The sequence below is a fragment of the Salvelinus alpinus genome, chromosome 1 (genome assembly GCF_045679555.1).
Source record: "Salvelinus alpinus chromosome 1, SLU_Salpinus.1, whole genome shotgun sequence".
NCBI classification, from domain to species: Eukaryota; Metazoa; Chordata; class Actinopteri; order Salmoniformes; family Salmonidae; genus Salvelinus; species Salvelinus alpinus.
Genome location: NC_092086.1, coordinates 87,633,217 through 87,644,949, shown reverse-complemented (window position 1 = coordinate 87,644,949; position 11,733 = coordinate 87,633,217). Strand labels below are relative to the sequence as shown.

Here is an 11,733-nt window from a genome sequence, read left to right as displayed (position 1 = left end):
CCCATTCTTCTCTGCAGATCCTCTCAAGCACTGTCAGGTTGGATGGGGAGCGTCGCTGCACCCCTATTTTCATCTCTCGAGAGATGTTCGATCGGGTTTAAGTCCGGCTATGGCTGGGCCACTCAAGAACATTGAGACTTTTTCCCGAAGCCACTCCTGCGTGGTCTTCACTGTGTACTTAGGGTCGTTCAAGCCAAAGAGTTCAATCTTGGTTTCATCAGACCAGAGAATCTTGTTTCTCATGGTCTGGGAGTCTTTAAAGAATTGATTGGTGCAGTGCTGCAGAAATGGTTGTCTTTCTGGAAAATTCTCCCTTCTCCACAGAGGAACTCTAGAGCTCTGTCAGAGTGACCACTCGCCCTTCTCCCCTGATTACTACGTTTGGCCAGGCTGCAAGCTCCAGGAAGAGTCTTGGTGGTTTCAAACTTCTTCCATTTAAGAATGATGGAGGCCACTCTGTTCTTGGGGACCTTCAATGCTGCAGAAATGTTTTGCTACCCTTCCACAGATCTGTGCTTCAACACAATTCTGTCTCTGCCTCTACAGACAATTCCTTCAACCTCATGGCTTGGTTTTCGCTCTGACATGCACTGTCAACTGTGGGACCTTACATAGACAGGTGTGTGCCTTTCCAAATCATGTCCAATCAATTGCATTTACCACAGGTGGACTACAAGTTGTAGAAATATGAATATGTATGAACTTTCCAATGTGTAAGTCGCTCTGGATAAGAGCGTCTGCTAAATGACTTAAATGTAAAATGTAAATGTAGAAACATCTCACGGATGATTAATGGAAACAGGATGCACCTGAGCTCAATTTCGAGTCTCATAGCAAACTTGTGATTAACATCTTCACACTTGGTTATGAACGCAGCAATACACAATTGATCTCGGTTAATAAAGCAGCATGTAGGTGATTCTAAAGTTGGATTACCATTAGGACGTTAATCAGTCTATACATTTTTTATAAAAGTTATATCAAATGTTGTTGTCTTCCTCTCTGGTCTGGGTGTAGCAGTCAGACAGTATTTTAGGAATTCTATTATGGTTCAAACATTCAAAAATACAGACGTATGCCTTCATCTCAGATGAACCCGCCCAAACCCTCCTCCAAATTGTCCTATGACCTAATCTCGAGACATTCGATTGGCTAAATTGAGTTTTCCCGACAACATCTCGACCAATCCGGACCAATCTTATTTTCCGTAATACAGCGCCAACGTTGAATCGGGGTTTGTTTTGCGAGGGACGTTTTAGCTTGTGGCTGTCCGTTTTTATTTTTGTCTACAATACATTGAATCAGAAGGTAAGCGCGATTTAAAATTGTTTATCTAATTTGCTATTGAAATTGACACCAGTATTTTGAAGTTTTCCAGCTAGCTAACGTACTGTACATTTAGCCAGTTTAATCTACGTTTTGCAAGACAACGTGGTCGAAAAACGCCTTTCAGCTAGCTATCTAACAACACTAATATCAAAGATTCTTATTACTAGAGGCTAAGCTGCTAGTTAGGTGGGTAACTAGCCATATAGATAACCAAACAGAGAAGACATTTTAGTAGCCAGCTGACGTTATACAAGCTGAATTCCTTGTAAAACATATTTTTCCTGGCTTTTTATCTATTTATTCAAGGTCTGTTACTGAACAAGTATATTTGTAAATATTTAAGGGGTCTGCCATTTGTGACACCAATGAAAATGGATACAGTTACAAGAAATAACACCAACTTGAAAAAGGTAATGTAGCTCTTTTTTTCTTCTGTTAGGCCTACTACTTTTCTGTTCAATGTATTATTTCTTGTTTGTCCTGTCTGCTATTATTAGGGTAACAAAGAGAATGCCAGACCAGCAAGTGGACCCACTAAGTCCTTTATTACCAGAGCTGCTTCTACTAAAACAGTGGCAGCTCCATCTGCCCCTCTGCATTCCAAGAGCAATAAAAAGGAGGACTTGGGAAAGGGAGAAGATGCTCTGAAGAAGGTCAAGATGGCAACCGCTGGTGATACAAAGAGACGCAACACTTTCAGCCAAACCTTACTCACCAAACAGGCTGTCAGACAGAGAAAACTGGTTGCAGAGGCCTCAGAGCCAGCTACCGTCCCAGCTAAACCTGTCCCTGGCACCTACAAAGGAAAGGTTGTCCAATCCAAAATAAGCACCTTCAGGAAGCCTAGTGGCCTGGAGGGAGGGGTAGAAAGCAAAGCAGCTACCAAGACCTCGGCACCCAAAGCTGAAAGCCAAAAGCCTGGGAATTTGACAAAGGTCAGGCCCAAAGCTGTTGCTGACTTGTCTCAGCGTTCCATGTTCAAGCCCCCTCAAATATGTCAACCCTCAAAATCCAAGTCTGTGTCCAATGGGCCTCCTCCAGTCTCTAAGTGCCCAGCCACATGCCGTCCAACAGGCTTTTGCTCTGCAGTCCCTCCTGCCAGAATGGCTCTACTTACCACAGCTCTCCAAAGCTCCAGTAGGTCTGCCATGACATCAAAGGAGAAAGAGCTGCCACAGAGAACCAAGCCTAAGATGACAACTGACAAAGTTCGCAAGCCTCCGGTTGCCAGCACCCTAAGCCAGTACAGGGCTAACACAGAGACTGCTGAAGAGAAAAGGTTTGTGATTTTTGTTTAACATTCTTGAATTGTCCAATAACTGATATTTTTGGTACTTTGGTCAACTGCTCAAAATAGTTGTAACCAGTGGTGTAAAAATACTTTAAAGTACTACTTGGGTAGTTTTTGGGGATATCTGTACTTTACTATATATATTTTTGATAACTTTTAATTTTGCATTCCTAAAGAAAATAATGTACTTTTTACTCCATACATTTTCCCTGGCCCGCAAAAGTGTTACATTTTGAAATCTTAACGGGTCAGGAAAATGGTCCAATTCACACACTTATTAAGACAACATCACTGGTCATCCCTACTGCCTCTGATCTGGTCAATCAATAAACATATGCTTTGTTTGTAAATTATATCTGCGTGTTGTAGTGTGTCCCCGGTTATCTGTAAATTATTTATCTATTTTTTCAACCAAAATTGTGCCGTTTTAATAATATATATATATATATATATATGCAATTTGAAATGATTTTTTCTTTAACTTTTGATACTTATGTATATTTTTGCAATTACATTTACTTAAGTATATTTAAAACCAAATACTTTTAGACTTTTACTCGAGTAGTATTTTACTGAGTGACTTTTGCTTTTACTTGTCATTTTCTATTAAGTTATCTATATATATCTTTATATCTTCATACTCAAGTATGACAATTGGGTACTTTTTCCACCACTGGTTTTAACTGATGTTTTTTATCATTGATTGCCAGAGAAAAGCTGGCACAGTGGCTGGCATCCAAGGGAAAGACTCTGAAAAGGCCTCCCATATCAGCAGTGGCACTCCCAAAGTATAAACCAGTTGTGCAGCCCAAGCCTGAAGTCCACCCAGTATTCACAGCCTTCTCACCACAAAAGACCAATGTTGAGCCTCAGCCCTCTGATCAGACGTCACAACAACCTGGTCCTGAGCCTGAACCGACTGTTCGGCCTAAAAATGACATGGTGGTCCCTGAGCAGGAGGCAGCCTGTGCCTCAACTCAACTGATAATGAACACGACGCTGGACTTGCTTGACAACTCTGATACATATTTTCTCCCTATTGATCCAGAGGTTCAAATGAATGACGTAAGAAACCTTTGTTTAGTAATTTATTATTTTGGTACTGTACTTTTATTCATCAAAATTCTTAAATATAACCTAACCACCACTGTCCTATGTCTTATCACAGGTTGTGGTCAACCTTTGTGATGCTTTGGAGGCATTGGAGACGCCCTCAGCATGTGTGGATGGTAAGTTTTGTGGTCAGTACATTCACAGCAAACAGTCAAATGCACTTGCTCACTTGGCATCATCTGCCTGATTCAAATCATGCAACTGGAAGGTTCAAATCATGTAAGAGTAACATTTTATCATGTAAACTTTAGTCATGTGTTATATTCATTGGTGTGTTCTTTTTTTTCTTTTAGAGCCACATGAGAAAAAGGAATCTGAAGAGAAAATCGTGGAGGGCGGGACAAATTATGGATTTGAAGAGAGGAATGAGTTTGCTGAGAATAATTTTGACAGGTCTGAGGAAGTGAAAAGTGAAGTAGGAGCGGGAGCTTCAGAGAAGAAAGTAAGGAAGGGTTATGTTGAGAAAGTCGATAGTGATTATGATGACGAATGCTTGATGGAGACTACACCAGAGGGAGCCTCCATGGTGAAATACAATCTGAAGACAACTCCATACCTTCAAAGGTGATATTTCTTATCTTAAATACCTATTTTACAATCACTTCCATACAATTATTGGAAATTCTGGAGGTCATGGAGAACATCACTACTTCACATCTCTATATTGAAATGTATATTAAACTGAACATGGCTGTCAACTAACCACACAATTCTGTCCATCTCTTTCCCCTTCTAGTGTTAAGAGAACAATCAACGGTGAGGCATGTGCAAGTGGTTCCAGGCGAAAAAACACCATCAAGGATCTGAAGTTCCTGACACCAGTCCGTCGTTCCTGTCGCATCCAGCGCAAGTCATCCCACCTGCCTGTGATGCTGACAGACCACGACACCTGTGTGTCCTCGCTGGCAGAGCTGGTGAATCTGGACGACGATGCCAACGCTTACATCTACAGGAGGAACCCTGCTCTCCTGGAGGACCTGCCTGACCATCCCAAAGACCTGGAGAGGATCTGAGTCTTTGGATGAGTGGGACGAGAAGGCCTGAAAATGAATAGAAAGAATATGGAACTGATGGGCACTTTACAAAAGGGGTTTTAAAATAATGAAAATAGATTATTTGCTGTTTTACCATCCATAATGGTTGTTAATCCAAATTGTGATAATATGGGCTTTGTGTGGCAAGATTTACTAATACAATAAGACTGGGTGCCTCAATTAGGCATGCCTTTTTGTTTTCTGTTTGTCTTAGTTGTTACTTCTCATAAGGAAGGGACATTTGCCATAGCTTGACCTGCTACACCTTCTCTTTTATTTGTTGTATATATTCTCTCTGCTGTCTTACTGTGTTTGTTTAATGAATGTATTGTTTATTTTAATGCAGAGTTGATAATTTAATATCTACCACTAGGTTTTACCATGGATAAATTACGTACAGCACACCTTTTATCACCCTCAATAATTTGGTAGGAAATAAAGAAATGTGTGTTGCACATCCAGGAAAAGTGACACTATTCAATAAAATTATAACAGTGGTTCTCTGGTGGAATTATTGCTTTTGAAATGGGAAATCATGCAATAACATACCTTAACAAAGAAATGTATTCATTGATTACTCACTGGATCCAACTACCCTCCTGCTGGACTGTAATTTTAGTCAAATTGGGATATGGTAAGTTAGAAAATACTGTCCTATACCTGGCTAACGAGTTTCGGAGGGCCAAACATGAACTATGTCAAAACTCTTGAAATGTCTTGTGTGAATAATTGTGCAGGCATGTCTTGCTCCGAAGGGCGCAAGGAAAGCTAATATTAGTATTGGAACCCTGAGGTGATATGAACAGAGCGGTGACAAACATGCGCACTGGGTTATGTTAGCAAAGCATTGTGGGAAGGTCGTGGTTTAATCGCTTGTCGCGTTGATTCCTCCACGCCACATAAAGCACTGTTGCGTGCGAGTCCATTCTTTACTAATTTCTGGATAAGTTCATATTGAAGTAAATTACTTTTGAAAAGCATTATACTAGCATAAGCAAACCATGTCAAACTTTTGCGCAGCACCATAAAAAGTAATCGGTCAGCATCGCTATTCTTCAGGTTTCCAAGGGACACTGAAAGGTACGTTAATAAGACGGTTTTCCATGCTTGACTTTGCACATTAAGCTAACTAAGTTAACGTTAGCTGTCAGCTAGATATGTGCACTGTGCAAGCTATTTGGCTAGTTTGTAGCTAGTTTTGCAGCATGCTTGCAGAATAATTGCATAACCAGACTTTTGGGGTTTGGTTGTTAAAACATACAGCAAGCTGCTTGCTAGCGAGACACCATGTTTTAGTTTGCATGTTATTGTCAACACAGCACACAATGTGATTGTGTGATTATACCATTAACTATAGCAATCATATCTTCAGTATTTTAATAACTAGTTCAATCTCATTCAATGAAGCTAAATGTATGAATGAGAATAGTTTGTTTTGTCTGTTGTGCACAGATGCAAACAGTGGGTGGAAAACTGTCATGGCAAGGATCTTGAAGATTAAACACCTGACCAGCTGAACAGACACTACAGACTTTGCTAAGCATTTTGAACCATCCGTGATTTGTAAAGCAGTAAGTAATACTGATGCAATTTGCTTGGCATTTGTTTATTTTGGCTTAGCTGAAACGTTTAACATTTGAAATTGATGTAGTTGAACAGAGATGTGTACTTATTTAGTGCTACACACACCCATCAAATAGGTAGTTTAATAAATCGTTCATACTTCCAGAGTTCCTACAGTACAAGGCTGAAGGATAATGCCATACCAACCATCTTTGATTTACAATCCCAACTCAATAAGCCACAAAGTAGGAAACGCAAGAGGATTAAAGAGCTGGTAGGGGTTTCTTTTCCATTTAACAAATCACTAGTCATACTCAAATGAAACAGCTTGTTATTGTTTCTCTCTTGCTATTATATTCTACAGAGTGAAGATGAAGCAAGGCAAATGAAAGGGAGGAAAAGTAAGTTGTGCATCTTATGTTGAGGCTGTTTCAATGTACAGTGCATTCAGAAAGTATTCAGACCCCTTGACTTTTCCACATTTTGTTGCATTAGCCTTATTCTAAAATGTTTTTTTTTTTTTTTCTCAATCTGCACAATACCCCATAATGAAAGCAAAAACAGGTTTTTAGAAATGTTTGCAAATGTATTAAAAATAAAACTGAAATATCACATTTAAATAAGTATTCAGACTCTTTACTCAGTACTTTGTTGAAGCAACTTCAACAGCGATTACAGCCTCGAGTCTTCTTGGGTATGACGCTACAAGCTTGGCACACCTGTATTTGAGGAGTTTCTCCCATTCCTTCTCTGCAGATTCTCTCAAGCTCTGTCAGGTTGGTTTGGGAGCGTCGCTGTACAGCTATTTTCAGGTCTCTCCAGAGATGTTCGATCGGTTCAAGTCCGGGCTCTGGATGGGCCACTCAAGGACATTCAGAGACTTGTCCCAAAGCCACTCCTGTGTTGTCCTGTTGGAAGGTGAACCTTCGCCCCAGTCTGAGGTCCTGAGCGCTCTGGAGCAGGTTTTCATCAAGGAGCTCTCTGTACTTTGCTCCGTTCATCTTTCCCTCGATCCTGACTTGTCTCCCAGTCCCTGCGACTGAAAAACATCCCCACAGCATGATGATGCCACCACCACCGTGTTTCACCGTAGGGATGGTACCAGGTTTCCTCCAGACGTGACGCTTGGCATTCAGGCTAAAGAGTTCAATCTTGGTTTCATCAGACCAGAGAATCTTGTTTTTCATGATCTGACGGTCCTTTAGGTGCCTTTTGGCAAACTCTAAGCGGGGTGTCATGTGCCCTTCACTGAGGAGTGGCTTCCATCTAGCCACTGTATTTGCCTGATTGGTAGAGTGCTGCAGCGATGGTTGTCCTTCTGGAAGGTTCTCCCATCTCCAGAGGAAATCTGGAGCTCTGTCAGAGTGACCATCGGGTTCTTGGTCACCTCCTTGACCAATGCCCTTCTCCACTGATTGCTCAGTTTGGCCTGGCGACCAGCTCTAGGAAGTCATGGTGGTTCCAAACTTCTTACATTTAGGAATGATGGAGGCCACTGTGTTCTTGGGGACCTTCAAATCTGTAGATTTTTTTCTGTGCCTCGACACAATCTTGTCTCTGCGCTCTACGGACAATTCCTTCAACCTCATGGCTTGGTTTTTGCTCTGGCATCCCCCATAACTGTGGGACCTTTATATAGACAGGTTTGTGCCTTTCCAAATCATGTCCAATCAATTGAATTTACCACAGGTGGACTCCAATAAAGTTATAGAAACACCAAGGAGGATCAACGGAAACAGGATGCACCTGAGCTTAATTTCGAGTCTCATAGCAAAGGGTCTGAATACTTATTTAAATATGCTATTTTTTATTTGTAATACATCAACAACAAAAAATATAACCTCTTTTCTCTTTGTCATTATGGGGAATTGGGTATAAATTGAGGGGGGGGGGGGATTATTTCAACTTTAGAATAAAGCTGTAACATAAAATGTTGATAAAGTCAAGGGGTCTGAATACTTTCTGAATGCATTGCAATGCAATAATATTCTAGGTTTAAATTGAATGACTAGTAATGGATGTATTTCCCTTTTCATCATGAGACAATGCCCTATCACAGGACCCACATAAGCAAAAAGTTATACTCATCTTATTTTTAATCAATATTACTTTATTTTCCTATAGTGGACTCTGTGGACCAATCAAAGACTAGCAAAGATGATGGTGAAGGCCAAGATGACTCTGAGACAAACCAGCCCCCCCAGCTGACCTCTGAGGAGAAGAAGCACAGACTTCCAGGCAACTTCCAGGCATTTTTGGAGTACCGAATGAATGCTGGTGGTGACGAAGCTCTCAGGAAAAGGTTTGAGACTAGCGCTGTGAATGCAGAGTGCTGCACTTCCACCCAGCAGAGGCAGATGATGGAGGTCTGTGAGAACTGTGTCCGTGATAAACACTTACAGGAAGTTAGAGGGTCACTTCTCATTGGTCACTGACGATGTGGTCGAGATCTCGGGTGAGTGCCATATCCCCATATTCTTACGTTTTTTGAACCAGGCCAACTGCTTGCGGGAGGAGTTTGTGGGATTCCTTCCTTTTGAGGGAGATGAGGAGACCCTGATGGAGAGGCTGCTGACTGAGGTGACAAAGAAATGGGGCTTGAATATGGACTACTGCAGAGGGCAGGCCCACTTCAGCTCCGGTGTGCATTCTAGCAAAATGAAAGCCATTGCAACCAAACTCACAGAGAAGTATCCCACAGCAGTGCACACGCCAAGTTCCACCTGTGCCTTGAATGTCTCACTGGCAAGTGGAGTGGCTTTGACAGGCATTCAGATTGTCATGTCTACTTTCAAGAAGATTGAGTCTTTTTTCAACAAGTCGCCTTCACTGCAATTGGAGTTGGAGAATGCCATCTCTATTTTCTACCGGGGCAATGAAGAGAAGGCCAGTGATCTGAAAGAGGCCTGCCGTACCAACTGGACAATGAGGCATGATTCATTTGAGGTGGCCAAGACACACATGATGCCTTGGAGATATCAGAGGCTCTGGCTGATTTTGAGTTTGTTGCAGCGTTGGTTGTGCTGAAAAACACCCTGTCATTCACAAGGACCTTCGGCAAGAACTTGCAAGGGCCAACAACAGATGTCTACTTTGCTGCAAGCAGCTTGACCGCTGTGTTACACTCGCTGAACGAGGTCTTGGATAACATTGAGGTGTACCATGAGTTCTAGTTCGAAGAGGCTGTTAACCTAGCTGCTGCGCTAGAGATTCCGGTCAAGGTTCCCAGGCTGTACTTGAGAAAGCACCGCCCAGAAGCTGGAACAGAGATCCAGCCCGAAAGCTACTTCAAAGAGCACCTGACTGCCCCAGTGGTGAGCCAGGTCATCAAAGAACTGAATGACCTCTTCTCTGAGAACCACCTTAACGCCCTGAGATATTTGACGCTCGTCCCTGCTGTCATGGGGCAGCTGAAATTCAACATGTCTGAAGATAACAACATGGAGATGTATAGGAACGACCTTCCCAACGCAGACACTCTCCCTGCTGAGCTTCACTGCTGGAGGGTGAAGTGGAAAAAATAGGGGCATGGTGACCCTGCCCTCCACCGTCCATGAGACGCTGCAGCTTGCTAAAGTGAAGTTCTTCCCCAATGTGCTTGCATTCTTGAGGGTGCTCAGCAACCTGCCAGTCCTGGGCCTTGAGGATGTCGACGGCAATGCTTCTCGTAAACGTTTTCAGATGTACCTGCAGAACACACCTGACAAACACAGATCCAAGAGTCATACATTATGCCAGACATGACCTGGACTTTATGGTTGATAGTTACGTTAAGAATAAGATGTACCCTAACAATGAAAGTTAAATCCAATTAATTTCATGACCCTAATGAGCAAGTATGCCAGCCTGTTGACTTGTTCTTGTATAAATTGTAGTCTGTCTTCAGCATTTGTGACAAGAGCTGACCTCTTATTTATTGGAAATTTGATATGTTGACTTGAAACCACTTATTTTGTCTGTATAAAGTTGATCAATGACCATTGCAAGTTTTTGAGGGAATCATTAGATTTAGTATGCAACAAAACACTTAGTTTCAACTCAAGTTTTTTGTGATTTGAATTTATGTATAGGTAATTTTTTTATGTTTATGCAACTGGTTATGTAAATTACAGAACTGAAAATGTATTCTTATTACATAAGTCTTCTGGGAGTACTTTCTTCTAGGTCCAATGTGATTGAAATACTGTTATATTTTAGTCATTTAGCAGACGCTCTTATCCATTGCGACTTACAGGAGCAATTATGGTTAAGTGCCTTGCTCAAGGGCACATCTTCAGATTTTTTTACCTAGTCGGCTTGGCGATTCGAAACCAGTGACCTTTCGGTTACTGGCCGAACGCCCTTAACTGTTAGGCTACCTGCTTTGATCTAAGACTGTGTTCTTTTTGTAAGAATGATTACAAATAAAGATCAACGTTTTTGATTCAGTCTAATAAGAATTGCAATTATTGTCATACATTTATTTACACCATTTTATTGTGTGATAGCTGCATTTCTCAAATAAATTGTTGAAAATGTTTCTTTCCTCATTGACTTTGATCACACAATTCACAGTATAAAGTACATTTTTTCCCAATGTATGTCTATGATAAGATGTAGCTATTTCTGTTATAACCACAGTTTTCAAAGCTTTTAATAGGCTTTTTTGACAACCATGAACTCGTTAAGTCATCTTGTCACGTGACAAGTAGGCGTTTTATGAGGCCTCGTGGTATTCCGATATAATTTACTCGGTTGTCATATGCGGAACTTAAAAAAATACAGCTATTAAAATACATTTGTTATTACAATCGTACTGATACGCCACTGCATACATAGAAGGAAAAATACAAAGATATACAATTGTGCACATTGTACAGAGATCAATGCGCCAAGCGGTGTCGATTTCCGCTTTACAAAGGTGTTCTTCCTGGTTTAGGAACACTCGGGCAACTACACCGCTCAACAAATCAACTTTTTACGGAATGAAATAATTAAATTACCTAGCTAGGTACAAAGTTAATTTAAAGACTTTGTACAAATATTAAGCTAAAGATTCAATACGGGTGGATTTCTGATTAATTGCACGATGCACGATTTATTCTGAACCAGTGAGTGCATGGATCCCAAAATGCCCAACCGCTGTGCCGCACCAAATTGTAATATCTATACAGATAAATCAGACGTCCCATTTTTCAGATTTCCATTGGACTCGGAGCGGTAAGTGCAATGTAGTTGGGTTAGATGTAAATAGTGTACAATCCACTACAAACTATACTTTTTAAAGTAAAATTGTTATTCTTCATTAGCTAACTAGCTAGCTGGCTGATCCATTGAAACCTCTAGAGCTTGCTAGTTAGCCTAGCTTGTGCTAACGTTGATGGTAATGGCAAAGATGGGTTGTTTGCTAGCTAGCTTGCTAAA

The 11,733-nt window shown here is 41.2% G+C and overlaps 2 protein-coding genes, 2 long non-coding RNA genes and 1 pseudogene across 6 annotated transcripts in view; 3 read left to right on the top strand and 2 right to left on the bottom strand.

Moving 5' to 3' along the window:
• The first annotated feature begins 930 nt into the window (after nt 1–930).
• Nucleotides 931–5,264, top strand: LOC139532708 (cytoskeleton-associated protein 2-like). Of its 2 annotated transcripts, none has more exons than XM_071330650.1 (7): nt 931–1,308; nt 1,673–1,739; nt 1,827–2,608; nt 3,331–3,685; nt 3,789–3,849; nt 4,027–4,297; nt 4,470–5,264. In XM_071330650.1, the coding sequence occupies exons 2-7, from the start codon at nt 1,695–1,697 to the stop codon at nt 4,744–4,746; spliced, it is 1,791 nt and encodes a 596-aa protein (XP_071186751.1). In that variant the 5' UTR covers nt 931–1,308; nt 1,673–1,694; the 3' UTR covers nt 4,747–5,264. The 2 variants fall into 2 exon arrangements, with proteins under 2 accessions (XP_071186751.1, XP_071186756.1); XM_071330655.1 differs by having other exon boundaries at nt 1,126–1,308; nt 1,636–1,739.
• Nucleotides 3,692–5,594, bottom strand: LOC139532722 (uncharacterized). The gene is made up of 2 exons (XR_011666644.1): nt 5,317–5,594; nt 3,692–4,773 (listed from the first exon to the last, which is right to left on the bottom strand). It is a non-coding gene; the product is annotated as an uncharacterized lncRNA (long non-coding RNA).
• A 29-nt stretch (nt 5,595–5,623) lies between these two features.
• Nucleotides 5,624–10,847, top strand: LOC139532697 (52 kDa repressor of the inhibitor of the protein kinase-like; annotated as a pseudogene).
• The window catches only part of LOC139532727 (uncharacterized), a 7,484-nt gene continuing 2,108 nt past the window's right edge, over nt 6,358–11,733 (bottom strand). The window contains exon 2 of the long non-coding RNA XR_011666645.1: nt 6,358–10,030. This is a non-coding gene — a long non-coding RNA (uncharacterized lncRNA). The remainder of the gene's footprint in view (nt 10,031–11,733) is intronic.
• LOC139532687 (uncharacterized) overlaps nt 11,092–11,733 on the top strand; it is a 23,699-nt gene continuing 23,057 nt past the window's right edge. The window contains exon 1 of one of the 2 annotated variants that reach the window (XM_071330629.1): nt 11,092–11,529. In XM_071330629.1, coding sequence (XP_071186730.1) covers nt 11,429–11,529 — 101 coding nt within the window. In that variant the 5' untranslated portion in view covers nt 11,092–11,428. The remainder of the gene's footprint in view (nt 11,530–11,733) is intronic. The other variant, XM_071330620.1, reaches the window with a different exon arrangement.

Bases quoted from the DNA above. Each gene is read 5' to 3' on its own strand.
- LOC139532708 (XM_071330650.1), top strand. From the start codon at position 1,695: ATGAAAATGGATACAGTTACAAGAAATAACACCAACTTGAAAAAG. The intron at 2,609-3,330 runs GTTTGTGATTTT...ATTGATTGCCAG, and splicing joins GAGACTGCTGAAGAGAAAAG to AGAAAAGCTGGCACAGTGGC. The intron at 3,850-4,026 runs GTAAGTTTTGTG...TTTTTCTTTTAG, and splicing joins GCCCTCAGCATGTGTGGATG to AGCCACATGAGAAAAAGGAA.